At 39.7% G+C, this 15,374-nt stretch overlaps 1 protein-coding gene across 10 annotated transcripts in view; it reads right to left on the bottom strand.

Annotated features, from left to right (window-relative positions):
• Positions 1-15,374, bottom strand: part of DMD (dystrophin) — a 1,007,479-nt gene that overhangs the window by 846,339 nt on the left and 145,766 nt on the right. Inside the window, exon 1 of one of the 10 annotated variants that reach the window (XM_081908927.1) lies at positions 8,668-8,957. The exons of the other annotated variants lie outside the window; for them this stretch is intronic. Within the exon in view, the coding sequence (XP_081765053.1) occupies positions 8,668-8,695 (28 nt within the window). The 5' untranslated portion in view covers positions 8,696-8,957. Of the gene's footprint in view, positions 1-8,667; positions 8,958-15,374 lie in introns of those variants that run through there. 10 annotated transcript variants of the gene reach the window in all.

The raw sequence follows: 15,374 nt of genomic DNA on the forward strand, positions 1-15,374 counted from the left end.
GTGCTGTTTAGACTACATTTCCCTTAGCACATGTGGAGAGTCCTTTACTTACAATTTTATGAGGTGCTCCAAGGGCTGCCTTAAAATCCTCTCCTTTTCAAAGGGAGCTTTTAACCGCAGAGCAACTAGAAATATTAGCACTTATCATGCTAGCTGAAAATACATCTATTTTTCCCCAGGAACTGGTTGTACATAATGTCCCTTCCCAGGTAACTTTATGGGAGAAGCCATTTCCCACCCCCACAGAATGTCTTTGTTATGCTGCCACTGGAGCCTTGCTCTGCCTCCATCTTCGTAGCTAAATATAGTTGATGGCATCAACTTGAATGTTTACAGAAAGGTTTCATCTATCTAGTGAACTATTTCGCCTATGAAATATTTCCTTCTAGCTCTGAAAAGCAAGTTGTTTCTACCCACAGCAATGGGGCTCAGTTGACTCAATGATTTAGTTATTCTGGCTTGCTGGCTCTTCTTCACCCAGATTGCAAACCCACACATGGCAATACGAGCAACTCCAGAATGGAGTAATGTGATCTGAGCCCTGAAAGTCATTTGCAGCATTTCACAGAACGATAACATCTCTGCAACTTTCACACATAAATAATAGGTTTTCAGGCTTAGGAAAACACTTCCACAGTTCTAAGCACACATCTAATAAATAATGTAACACCAAAAACTTTAAAAACTAAGCTAGAGTTGCTAGATGTTATGGAGAGTTAAACCTTAATTGGGATACATTACCCATCTTCCAATGTATTCCTGTTGTGAAACAAAATGTTCCTTCACACATGTTGCTTTCCTCATGTCAGTATGTAGTGTTGCAGGAAAACAACAACTGGCCATCATCATCACGTCACAAAAACGTATGTGAAGAATGTTAGCCCATCTTACTTATAGAATCATAGAAATGTAGAATTGGGCAGGATACCAAGGGTCATCTAGTCCACCCCCTGAAATGCAGAAATCTTTTGCCCAACATGGGGCTCAACCCCACAACCTTGACAAGGGATGTGACCCTCAGCTGTCCCGAGTCTACTCCAGGCATAGGCAAACTAGGCCCTCCAGAGGTTTTGGGACTACAATTCCCATCATCCCTGACCACTGGTTCTGTTAGCTTGGGATCATGGGAGTAGTAGCCCCCAAATATCTGGAGGGCTGAGTTTGCCTATGCCTGGTCTACTCCAGCTGTGGTACTCCCATGGGTACATCAGATGGGGAGGAAAGCATGGGCATAGCCAAGGGGGGCAGGGGGGTAGCTGCGCCCCCTATATCAGGTAAAACAATATAAATACTTACGGCACCCATTAAGGAAAGGGGGAGGAAATGGAACAATAGGCAGCCTTTCATGTGAATAACTACAAATCCTGACCTAGTTTGGAGTGAGGCATCACATATTTTTATTAATGCTGAGGTGTAAACGTTCTTACAAGACAACAGCCCATGTGAGACTGCCAGATCAAGCTCCATGATGCTCCAGATGTTTGGTATTTTGACCTCTAAGGAGTAATGTGCAACAGTTGTTCATATTTTGAGCCAAAGTGGTAAAAGAAATCCAAATTCACTTGTTGAGATTAAGGAACAAGATGGGAATGGTGTGAGGGGGGCGGGAATCCATTTCTATCAGCTCAACAGCAATATGTTCCAAAAATTCTATCCCTAATCCACACAAAGAACATCCATTTCCCTAATAAGCTAAGTCTAGGGTTGAATTTAGACACATTTCTTGATATACAGCCCAGGAAAAGCTTTTTAATGCTCATTTACACTGCATTTAATGTAAAATGTTATGGAATTCATTTTACATTAACTATAATTGTACTGTAGTAGTAAATTTCTGGACTTTCCTATTATATATAGAATTTATAGCTTTCCTCATTTTAACATCATTATGGGACAATTTTTGCCAGTTAAGTGCATTAATAAAACCAAGTTAAAATTACGCTTTCCTTCGTTTCAAAAAAAATTGTAAAATGAGCAACATTTATCCTCTTTATAACTTTTTTTTGTTGAGGAGGATCTTCTGTAACCATCTGAAACTGTAGCACCAGAAGCTTAAAAGTACTTCACTAACCAATTCATAATGCCGTAATGATGTGACCCCCCCCCCACCCATATTCATTTTAATGTCTTTTTAATTTATTTAATTGGCATTTAGCATGATGCTGCTGAAAACGCTTTAGCTGCTGTGATGGAGACCTTTCTTTTACAAAAGCTGAAGATATGTATGTAAGGCAGTGAGGACAGAGATGGAGAGGTCTGTTCCACATCTTTATAATATTATAGGTGAAGGGGGAACCTATGAAGAGAGGAATGTTGTTATCTCTAGTGCTTAAGAACACAATTATTGCACTGAGAACTCTCCCTCAGCCTCTCATTTCACATCTCAGCATAGCTTAGATAACACCAGAGACCCAAGTCCAAGAAGAGTGTCCTTGTAGAATACTTTTAAATGCCCATTTCCTCCATTTATATCTTTTGGGATACACTGGAAAACAGATAAGATGTACACATTATAGGTTAGATCTAGACTAAATCAGTTGCATTTATTTCCCACTGAAATTAATGAGATCTAAGTTATGATAATCCTGTCCCATTGATTTAAGTGGAATATAAATCCATCTAATATAGTCTGGATCTAGTCTTATAAATAAAGAAGCCTTATACATAAACAAGTAAACACATGCTGTTAAAATCATTGCTCCAGAAATCTACTTAAGGAAATGTCTATGGTTTCCCCATGACAAAGAAAACTATAAGGAGATTATAAAAAATGAAACACGCAGAAGTCCAACAGATTTATCAGTTTAAAAATATATCATTCAGTTTCATTATGGATGAGTGCCATTCAGCATATTAATTAAAACAGAAAATCTCTAAAATTAAAGCTTCTGAAGCTTCTGCACTATTATTAGAAGAACAATTCCCTTCTCATCTTTTAAATAAATTGCTTACAAGTCTCTTGTAATATTTCTTGGAAGTGTAGATTTCTGAAAAATCAATTTACTAATGGCTCCCAAGGAACACTGGTTACCTCTTTAATGAGTGCTGAATCTTTTAACAACATGAAACACATTTTTACTACTGATCCTCTGCTAGTCTTGCTATAGTAGCATCTAAAACTGGCTAAAAAGATGAATGGATTGGAACAGTATAATAAATATTTAATCTCAAATGCTTATTTGATTAGCCACATTTACATGTGTTGCTTGGCGTATTTTAGAAAGTTCACAATGTAACTTTAGCTTCTTCCAGGAAACGGGCTGACCTTTTAAGCACATAGACAAAGCCATTTTCTCAGCTCTTGCAACCTGCCAGCCGTAACTGACACCCCAAAGGAAACAGATATGTGATACGGTTGGACGGCAACATACTGGCACTTTATAACAAGGTTACACAAGGTGTCCAAACTGTCTCCACAATAAACTGACCATTGGAAGAACACTCTCCTTTTATTGCTCAGCTACACTCTGAAGTCACCAGACATCCATTTTTTGGAGTGACATTTCTACTAGGATTGTTGTTGACATCCATCTGTCTTGAGTGGCAATGGAGTGTGGGGTGAAGTCAAACTGCTGCATTAGCAGCACTCAAGTGACCTCCCTGGGGTACAAGCTTGGGCAGTTGTATGGAGGTCCTGGGCTGCCCAGAGGACAATGCCTTGATCTCACTGGTGTGGTCCTGAGGAAAGCAGAGCAATACATTTGGCACCAGCTTGCCTGCAGGAATTGCTGGAAGGAGGCAAACAAGGTGCGTTTCAACCAACTTAAGAATGCCTCTCCAGATTTGTGTAGGGTTTACTCCTTAGCCTTTTCTTCTCCTGAAGATATTCCACAAGTCAACAGAGGTTTAGGATCAGAGTTTTCCTTCTCTTAGATGTGCTACCTTCCCAGATTGATGAGTCCCATCTGCTCCTCACTTCCCTCTACAACATGAGCAGAAACTGTGTTCCTCACTGCTGGACCAACTACTGGTCTCATCCGCTCAACCTGCCAGAACCTGTTTTTGCATGCAGGGGAAGTCCCTAACTCACTGAAGGTTTGAGATCCATCAGCTACGCTCACCCAGTGATCGTCAACCTGATTTAGCCAGCCAGTTGAAGCCATTTCCTGGGGTTTGGCCACTGTCGCATGCTGATAGCTTCTAGGAGCCACGGGTGAGAGCTGAGTGCAGGGTGGGAACCAGTGGTAGACAAGGAGCACAATGCATTCGCCACCTAAAACCTAAAGTGCTCAGATCCAGAAAGAGTAATCAGTTTGCCAATTTTACCTGGGATATCAAATGTACTGTTTAGGACCACAGTGGTACCTCTGGTTATGAACTTAATTCATTACGTAGGTCCATTCTTAAGCTGAAACCTTTCTTATCCTGAGGCACACTTTCGCTAATGGGGCCTCCTGCTGTGTGTGTGCCTCCAACATGTGATTTCTGTTCACATCCTGGGGCAAAGTTCGCAACCAGGAGCAGCTACTTCCGGGTTAGCGGAGTTTGCAACTAGAGGTCCCGAAGCATTCGTAACCAGAGGTACCACTGTATAAACATTGGATTTAAATGGACAGGTGCCTATCTATGTGAACATTAAGCCTCAAAATGGATCTCTAGGGCCCTGAAAATGGGATGGGGAGGGAAGGCACAATCTCACTCATGATATCTCATTGGAGAGTAATCAGAGGACTGTATCATCTTAACCAGTAAATGCTTTACAAACAAAACCTAATCAAAGATGGGTATTTTAATGGACACCATTGAGATGAATGGGTTTTGAACAACATAATAAGTATGAGCTACCCTTTCCTTTAAGATTAGGGGCTCCAGATTGTGCTGCAGGTTGCAGCTGAATGTACTCTGAAAGAGACTTACATCGAAATATTAAATCACAATCAGATCATTACAGATAGGTTTACGAGTTCTCAAGTTATCTTAGATGTCATTACACCTCAGCTGATGAGTTTATTTGTGTAATGGTTAATCTTTCTATCAGATCCTTTCTAGGTGCCACATATTCACAGTTAACAGTAGCAGAAAAAGCAGAATGAAATGACCAAGCTAAAAATAAGGACATTTCCTGTTCAAATCCCAAAGCACATCTATTCATAGACTCGGTAATAGAGGAAGAATGAGTCTACTAGGTCATTTAGCCTGTCATTCTTCCAATGTCATAAGATTTTATCAGTTTTCAAACCAGATTAATGTTGATTATTTCCATGCCAGGTTAAAGTTAGGGAAAGGAGGAGAACATATGTGCTTATATGTTTTAGCAATTAGTCTGGTTCAGGAAACCTGAAATATTTCAAAGAGTAAAAAGAATAAAAATGTTAGGTGGTTTGTTTTTTGCTTGTTTAGAAAAAATACTGAGTTTTCACTGAAAATTTTGTCATGGTTTCTCTCATCCAAACAAGTCATGACTGGTAATCAATAGAACAGACCTTGACCATAGATGAGAGCAAGACAAACCACGAGTCTGAGTTGGGACAATATGATAAGCCAATCTATGGGTTAACTCACAACAGCATGACAGGAGAAGCAGCAATGTGGCCATGGCACATTCTTGATATGTCATGGTTCGTCTTAGCATTATGTGAAACTGGGCCTATATAAAAAGGGTAATTGATTTAGATTATACAGCACACTGTCTACATATTTTCCCATTGCTCCCATTGCTCGGTCCCTGCTCCTGCCAACCTAGCAGTTCGAAAGCACGTCAAAGTGCAAGTAGATAAATAGGTACCGCTCCAGTGGGAAGGTAAACGGCATTTCTGTGTGCTGCTCTGGTTTGCCAGAAGCGGCTTAGTCATGCTGGCCACATGAGCGCCACAGCCCCAGAGTCGTTCGCAACTGGACTTAACTGCCAGGGGTCCTTTACCTTTGCCTTTACATATCTTCAGAGTAAAATAGAGAAAAGTATTGTGAAACTGAAGTTGTCTGCATTGCTGAATCCTATCCACTCACCCCCTTTAGCTCGTGTTCTTTTTGCAGAAAAGTAAAACTGTTATTCCATTTTTATTGAGAAGTTCTGATCCTCCTTTATATCAGTAAGCAAAGGTGATCCAAAGTTTTTGAGACAAAACTGTGACTACAGAAGGGTATTGCATAACTACTAAAAGAGAATGGAAAAGAATAGCTTTCAACTACACCCACACAATGCCCATAGGCTTCTGATTATTCATAATATAATAAAATGATTGTACTCTCTTTCAATCATCTAGATTTTCCTGGATAAATCTGTATTCATCTATTTATTAATAATATGAGGCATTCTCATATCAATTTTTTTTTAAAATGCATTACCACGAGCAACATCAAACAAAAGGGGCCAACAAGCCAAACAAAAAACAAAAAGCAAACAAACTTCAATTCAGTAGAATGCTTTTTATTTATCATCAGTAGTATGCTAGGCAGGTCAACAGGCTAATAGGTCTCTGCACAGAAATGTTCTCATAGAAAGCACATACTTGGCTGGGTTCAATAAGGAAATCTTTCTTTTTTCCCCACACTGCAGCCCACGACCTTCACAAGAAAATGCTCCAATATGAACCAGCTGCTTTGATAACAAGAATGCAAAGCCTCCAAGGACTAGGGCAAAGCTTTCTGGGAGAGAAAACTGTTGCCTTGTTCAGAATCCAATCAAAAACCTGAATGTACTGAGCAAAAAATAAACCAAGGTCATCATTATTCCTTCTCATTGTGCTTTGGCTTGCCTTCAAATTGCTTAGCATGTGTCTCTGAAATAGCAGCACTGCCTCCATTAAGTGAGTTTAATCAAAGTACCTTGCAGAATTAAAAAAAAAACATGTCAATTTCCATATATACTTAAGTTCTTTCCATACCCTAAATGATAAAATTTGGAATGAGCCTTGTAGAGAATTAAAAAATAAATAAATCTGCTGCTCCACCCTCCTTACTAATTCCTGTATTGCCTATGCCTGATCACATCATGTGAAGTAAAGACTGGTGGAAGAAATTTACAGTACAATCCTATACAGGAAATCCCATTTAATTCTATGGGATTTACTCTCAGATAAACGTGTATAAGATTTCAGCCTGAAGCTGGTTTGTGAATTACAGCTGAAAGGCAGGATATAAACATTCCACACAAACACGCAAACACATAAAAATAAAAATTCTTGGGTTGAATAAAGAAATGTCCTCTCCAAACTTAAAAACAACAAAAACATATAAATTATTCTTCCACTGAACCACAGAAATTGGTTTACAATAAAACAAGATGATATACCAATGGAAAATAGTGACAGGATAAATAAAAAAAAGTCAACAGGCTTAAAAACAAAGCTGGGAGAGTCACAGTTAAAAATATAGTGACATTAAACAGAGCCAAAGCAGGCAGGCGCCAATGACAAAAGAGGTAAAGGCCATTGAAACAGAACTCTTCAACAAGCTGCCTAAAACCATACTATGAGAGCGGGAGTTCTAGTGCTCCTGTCAAGAAGACAGGCTTTCCTGCCATCTCCCCACCAGCTATCCCACCAGCAAGTGACCTTTCCCCCAAACAGAGTGCCCTATCTCCCTTTTCAGGCTGTCCTGGAAGTCTCCCAGCAATGCAAGACATGCAACATTTATTCCAAAAGGAAGTTTCTTCCACCGAAGCTAAATTGCCAACATCACCACCAAAGCCACATTAAATAGACGTGGTTTGACTTGAACCACCATTTGTCGGTCTCCCTGGACAACTGGCAAAAATGCAAACTCTTCCAATCAATAGCAACATCATGCCCTCTCATCTCTTCAAATAAACTACTTGTTTTGTTTAGTTCCAATACGCGGACCATACATTTTGGCAGGACTCATTCATACACTTTCACTTTGCAACAAATTTTGGAAATAAATTAGAAGCAGCTGAAGAGATTATTGCTGCCACACCTCCTATTTTTACATGTAACCTTGCATTGGTAGTTATGAATTGTGCATGTCTGCTTTTTAAAAAGACAGAAAAGGATAAAAATATCAACCTTAGAGCATTCAGGCAAAGATTTCTATACCTGTATGTGGATAATATACTGAGGCCAAGTATGAAATAAAAATGGTTATCCTTCCACAATCTTTAAAACAGAACTATCAATCTTATCTAAGTTCTTTCTTTCTGGCTTTTTCTTTTTTTGCAAGAAAATATGAAAAAGTTGTAGCACAGAGCGTGAGGAAGTACGTAAAAACACCAGAGCTACCTTAGGGCTCTTTTCTTGTTGGGGGAGATGGAGAAAGGTGCAGTGACTGTTCAACTACTTTACTACAAAATAATGAACAAGATCCCATTTCATGTACATCAATCAGGGCAGTGGAAACAGCATATGCCATTATAATTCAAAGCAGCTGATAGTCTTTTGAACTTCTGCCAGACTATTAAAAACAATAATGAAAAATCTATTTTTATCCCAGTCACTTCCCTTCCCTCCCCTCCCCAACCAGAAACCTTTAGTAAATACTGAATCTTCGAAATGCCCCTTGTGTTCTCACGCAATAGCTTTTTATTTCCACGAATTTCTATTTAAGTGTAATTATTTAAGCAACCCTGAAATACAGGCACCCCTCCTCACTGTTCTGTAGTCGACCTTTGCAAGAATGCATCCTATTAAAGGGCTTTCCTACAGACCACAGCAGAATTATGTCACAGATTTAAATGCAATGGTAAAAGTATTTCAGACATTTTGTACTTACATTCTTCCTCTTCCTCATACCACAGCATGTAAGCATATAAGAAGGTCCAAGGCAAACACCAACAGAGTTTCCCAAAGTACTACAATCCAGTGTCACTGTTCCAATGTCCTTTTTAAAAGCCAACAAAAATAAACCAAAATTATGATGGCTGCGACTCAACAAGCCGCAGCATTTCACACAAAAAATCCTCTCATCTCCTTAATATTCCCTTGTTGATTTCAGTGTACAGTCAGCTGCTTCTCAGAACTGGATTCTGTACCGGGGAATAACATGATTCTAACTTCCACTAAGCTGACAGAGTAACTGATGCCAGGGTTCTGTTGAGGCCCTGAGATGTTTCAAATTCCAGGACCTGCGCAGAAGCAATAAAGCACGCTTTCCTCAAAACAAGTTAGCTTCCCATAATAGGCCAGCTGATGAACTCTACATATAAGGCTCTGTTTTCAGAATGGCATGTATAATGGATTTAAGTGATGTGGAGCAGCTTTCCGGATAACATTCAAAACAACTACGGTGCACACAGTGCTGCTTCTCTTGTAAATGCCTGGCAGATCAGATTGTGATCATCATCATGAAGATGAGAAGCCTTTGCAGACTGAGGAAACTTTCCAAACACATTATTAGCACCTAGTTGGGTTAATCTGAATTTTACTTTATGCATTTATTTTACATTTCTTATTTTATTTTCAACTTGGGGTGGGGTTTTTCAACTCCACCACAATTCCTCACAGCTATATTCACATTCAGCAATCATGAGAATGCCAGAGCCTCAATATTTATTGAATCTAACCTCACCACTCGGGAAATATTTTCAGGAAAAAAAACCTCCTAACTCTTCCAACCTGAGAAATGCTATACCAAAATAACAACCTGAAAAAAAAACAAGCCGACCTATGGGGGTATAACACTTTTTTAAAAAAAACCTGTCTTCAGTAAACTCATGCATATTGAACATGACAAGTAATATTTGTCACAATATGTGTTTACTATGTCTCAGTTTAACTCATTTTCTTTCAGAATAGGAATACTGCCAGTCCAACTGGCAGGGAGGGGCACGGTTATGCCCCTGGCCTTCCAGCATTGCCAGAGCTGAAGCTTACCAATAGGGAGAAGCAATGGGGAGGCTCACACGGTGTGGATGCAACAGGAGAATTGGAGTACTGGAGAATTGGAGAATTGGAGTCCACACAGCACTGGTCTCCCCACTGGCTTGCCCTCCTACCCTCCGAGTAAACCACTCCCAATTCTACCCATATAGCCTATCTGTATGAATATAGTAATGAACAAAATGCACACAGGTGATGATTTGTACTGAATGGCTCTCAAACCTGATTCAAGAAACCCAGTTCTCCTCAAGAAGACATCACCAATGTACACATTTCTGCAAACAATTTCCCCTAATACTGCACAATGCATTTTTGGATGTTAGTGAAAATATCTTCATTCTTATGCACATTTTCTCCTAATATATGAATACATAAGCATTGTTTGGTTGGAGTACTGCATCACAAATTTGGATACGTATGAATTTTGAAGGATAGCTGTGCTTTGCTCCTCATCTTGTTCAGGAAGTGCAAAGTTGATAGATTCAGCTATAAATGCGTACAGAATCAAATTTCTCCTCCATTCCGAGCTCTGAGTCATAGTAATCTGTCGCTCCTTTGAGTATCCAGGGCCACTATAGCTTCTGGGAAATTTATTTACCCACTTGTTAAGAGGCAAACGTATGGAACAAAGCATAAGCGTTAAATGTGTGGTGAATGCAAATAACACCACATTCAAGACAATATATGTAGCTCTGCTGGAATTCCAAATATGTGGTACCTGTTAGATTTACTTTACTGTGATAAAAAAGCATTATTCACCTCAGACATTATCTTGATTCACCTTCAGCAAACCCCAGAAATAATCATTTGCTGGCTTGACACAGCTCCATTGCAGGTGTGCTTCCTGTTAGTCGCTTGAATAAAAAACAAAAAACAGGAAAGCTGCCAAGCCTCATTGGCTCCCTTTCTCCACACTTCACACATCATACATTTTTCACCCCATATAAATTATTTCTCTGTGGAGCCTGACAGTAATTGGCTATAGAGGAGTCAATAGTGCGATCTCGAATGACGGGGAGGTCCAGTCATCTCCTCTTCCATTATAACCCTTTGGCCTTTTTGACTGGAGAAGCATTTTGTAGCACATTTCTATGCCCTTGTTCTATGCCAGTGCAGTCCACATAGGCTCTGAGGCTGCCAGCCTCCTTTGCTTCACCCCTGCCGGTACTAACGTTTTCATGGGAATTTGAGATCCTTGCTGCTGTTACTTAATGAACTCTAACAGTGTGTGTGTGTGTGGGCACGCGCGTGCACATGCACACACATACACACACACACACAGAGGAAACAAAGCATTGTGTAATATATGCCTTACTCTAAAGCATAAGTTCCCCCAAAGTTGATTCTAGTACAATGGTCAGATTCAACTTTTTATTCAACGGTTTACAATAAAGCAGTGCATTATGTGCCAGGACTTTCACTTGCATAATGGGGCTTTCCCTCCACTCTTTCCCTGTGCACCCCAACCCCCTCAAATGGACTTAGTGGGGTTAGGAGAACCTCCATAACAGCACACAGGCTGAGGAGGGGGGGTCATTCCATTTGGCAAACTGAATTCCATGTGCAGACAGAACAATTGGCAAAGCATGACAGTGAATTCCACCCTAAGGAATTAAAATGTGTAAAACATAAACATCTTATAAGTTACACATTATTTCTCCCCTCCCCCAAAAAAATATCTTCAGTGGTAGAGCGCATGCTTTGTGTGCAGATGATTCTAGGTTCAATCCCTGGTTTCCTTAGGTTGCACTTGGAAAACCTCAAGTCTGAAATCATGGAAAGCCACAGTGAATAAGGACAATACTGAACAAGAGGCATAGGACAGCTTATTATATCGCTAGGTTCAATATGCTTTACTCTTATGAGTGCTGCTGAAAACATCAGGGCAAAATTCAAGGGTATTGCTTTGCATTTTTTTTAAAGAATTTGGTCAAAATTCAAAATATGTATTTTGGTTTTCATAGTTAAAAACACACACAAATAAACACCTCTTAATATTCCCATATACTTTATATTGAGAAATTTGCTCAAAAGATTAATGGCTATATGTATACTTTTGCAGTCAATGAGTAATGTCCAACTAAGTTATCTTCAGAGTAGACTCAATGATTTAAGTAACTGAAGTCTATTGATTTCGGGGTGTCTATTCTTAATGCAACTAACCTTGGAAATCCCCCTACGTGGGCATTTTCTCTTTGACATTACATTTCTGAGATAATTAGTGAGTACTGTACTACATTTCTTAGATAGCTGGTGATTTTATGAGTAATATACCAGGAAAACACTGATAAGATTGATTTTGTCCAGCCACCCTGCAACAAAGCTGAGATAATGCATAATTCTATATGCTGTGAACAAGGAAGAAATGACCTCCGAAGGAAATGAAGAAGAAACCGTTAAATAGTAACTAACAGTAGGTCACTGCTTTCCTTTCAAATCCCTTCCAAATGATCAGGTTTTGTGTTGTGGTTGCTGTCATATTTTGGTTTTCTATCTGTTTTTAATTAAAATTAATAAATAATTGCTTGGCTGGGTATCTAAGCACAACATTAACAAAATTCTGATTTTTAACACACTCCTTTATCCTTTAGATTAGAATCCCTATCATTTTTCATAGTGGTAGCCAAATTAATTCCTGACAAACCATCAGTGAATAGAGTACCTCAGCTGCCTATAAAGGATTAATTTGCAACCCACAGAGTCCAAAAGTCATGCACTGATGTTGAAAATAATTTGAAGCACAGTGTCAAGAGAAAAGAAATTGACAGTAGCAATGCTTTGTGGATTTGAGAACAAGAAAGGTTGATAAAACTAGGAGTCTAAGTAAAAAATTGCTTATTACATACAACCTCACTTGTGAATCCTCACAAGATAATATTCCTTTACCAATTTCTAAACCCTCAAGAGACCCTTCAGAGTCTTTTAACTAAATCAACCATCTAAAGCCAAGTTTTTACTCTTCTTTAAGCTTGAATCAGGTAGGATGCAATGGGCCACAGATGTAATTGGTGTAATGCTATTCAGGATGTGTTATAGATACATTTCCCATTCAGTTGTATGTACTTGCATCTGTGTAAATCTACTGGTCCTGTCATCCAGTACAGAAGAGGGCCCTCCACTTCAAACTGTCTTGCTGTTCCTCCACTATAGACAAAGTAAAGGCAGGTAAGTATACCTGCTGTCTGTTCCAGTGAATGTAGCCCCCCCCCCCCCCGATTTACAGGGGTGATGAGTTTGACACACCATCATCTACTGAGGAGTGTTTGTGAGTTCCCATTCATTCTACAAATCCCCTTTCTAGTGGCCTGCACTCTGCAGCCTTCCTCAGAGCCCATATTTCCTGACTGGGCGTGAGAGGGGGAACCTGAAATATTTGGGTGGGCTTTCCTCACAAGAAGGTGAGGAGACTGCCTGCTATGCATCTGACACCTGTTTATTGTTTAAGTGATTTTGAAATATATATGTATGTGTGGAAAGAATGTATTTTTACGTGAAGGGGAAGACCTTCCCTTAAAAAACCAGCAAGTTTGTTCTCTCATGCTCTTGGTAGACATCTCATCCAGCTTGCTCTGCTTCCCCTGCTTCAATTAAAGCTCAGGGGTTGTTTTTTTCTAGAGGGCTTCCCCAATGGAACTTTCTCAGATCAGGAAGCATGGGCAACCAGAGGCCAGAGTGCTAGAGAAATATTTAATGAAAATGGCGCGCACACACACACAGCGCATGGCCATCTTTCAAGGATAAAGTAAGCTCAACACAACACCAAAGAAATGTGAAATCTGCTTGAGAATGAAAATGGGAAGGATAAAAGCCTCTTTTGCAAGGAAAGAAATCTTTGGAGAAATTAAAGAGTTTTCAGCACAGCAGTACTGTTACATTGTTAAAACAAAGTAGGTTTCATTGTTGTCCATGCCCGGGTGGAAAGCTGCGGGAAGACCCATGCAAAAATAAAAAGGATATAAGTGTAATAAGTGGACACAATAAATATTATATCTTCTCTGTAATTAATAGTAAGTACTCTAATAGTAAGTACTCTGTTGTATTAGACATGTACAGGTCAATGCGTACATGTACAGGTCAATGTGTACTTTAAGGCTCCAGACTGATAATACCTCCTGGTAAGCCCCACTGAACTCCAAGGAACTTACTTCATAATAGTCATGCACAGGACTGCACTGTAAATTACTCAATAAAGCATTGTTTCAGGCTATGCCTGTAGGGCCCACAGGATTCAATGGGACCGAATTCTGAGTGAACTTGTATTCTCATTTGGATGGAGTAAATCTTTTTATTTTAAAAGGGGGGGGGGGCTGCACAGACATAAGCTGATTCTGATGTACAGTGATACCTCGGCTTACATAAGCTTCAGGTTACAGACTCCGCTAACCCAGAAATAGTGCTTCAGGTTAAGAACTTTGCTTCAGGATGAGAACAGAAATTGTGCTCTGGTGGTGCGGCGACAGCAGGAGGCCCCATTAGCTAAAGTGGTGCTTCAGGATAAGAACAGTTTCAGGTTAAGAACGGACCTCTGTAACGAATTAAGTACTTAACCCGAGGTACCACTGTACTAAGGAGGCAAAGAAGACACTAGTCTTCACTGCTGCAAATTATTATTATGAGTTTTGAGCCATGCAGGTGGTGGGGAGCTCTGGTAGATTCTCCTTCAAAATCAACAGACAATGCAGGGTGAGTGAAATGTACTCTACTAGCCTGTTATATTACTGCATTTATTTTCATTTTTAGCCTACACGAATCCAACTCATCCAACCACTGGGAGATGTTACCACCGGAGATGATATAATGACTGAGATACTGAACTCCTGAACGAGACGGTTCATCTCAAATTCCATATATTAGATTGCTATACTGTCCTTCATCACAAGATTAAAAAAAAAGATATATCCCACTCAGATGATTAGAATGTTTGCCTACACTTTAAACTTCCCGAATTATAGTTAGCCTCTTCCAAAAGAGTTACTCCGTATTGCATTTATCCTCCAGTTGGACTTTGTGTCCAAACACTTCCAATAGTTAAAGGGCTTGATGTTTACTAGAAATGCTGTGGTAAGCCTGCAGTTTAATTCAATGACAGATACATCTGGGATGCTTCTCATTTCTGAATTTAGATGGTTTAATTTCCATGGGTGGGTGGGTGTGGAAACATTTGTGCATGCCTCTCAGACACACACACACAAACACACACGAGTATATGTATATATACTGTATTTATGTGTGTGTATGTATATGCAGCATGGAGACAAATTTTGCACATCCCTAATATTTAGTATCACATCTTTTAACAGTTTGGTTTGGCTTTTTCTGTTTTTTAGTCCTTTCCCCAGACACCTTTCGAGCCTCTTATCCAGACAATTTTGGCATTTAAAGTTATGTCATCACCAACAGAAAACCTGTCCATCATATTTGTTAAATCCAGCTAGAGAAATGACCAGTGACAAAAAGCTGAATGTTCCATTAGGAATCATCATAGCTTGTTTCCCACACTCCGCACACTGCTCTCACTTGCAGGTGAGTGAATGGTCCTTATCCCACTATTCGCTTCTTACACGCAACAGCATCAGAGCTTCTATTAGCTGTGTAGGCTGC

The sequence above is a fragment of the Podarcis melisellensis genome, assembly GCF_964234715.1.
Source record: "Podarcis melisellensis genome assembly, chromosome: 4".
In the NCBI taxonomy this organism is placed as follows: domain Eukaryota; kingdom Metazoa; phylum Chordata; class Lepidosauria; order Squamata; family Lacertidae; genus Podarcis; species Podarcis melisellensis.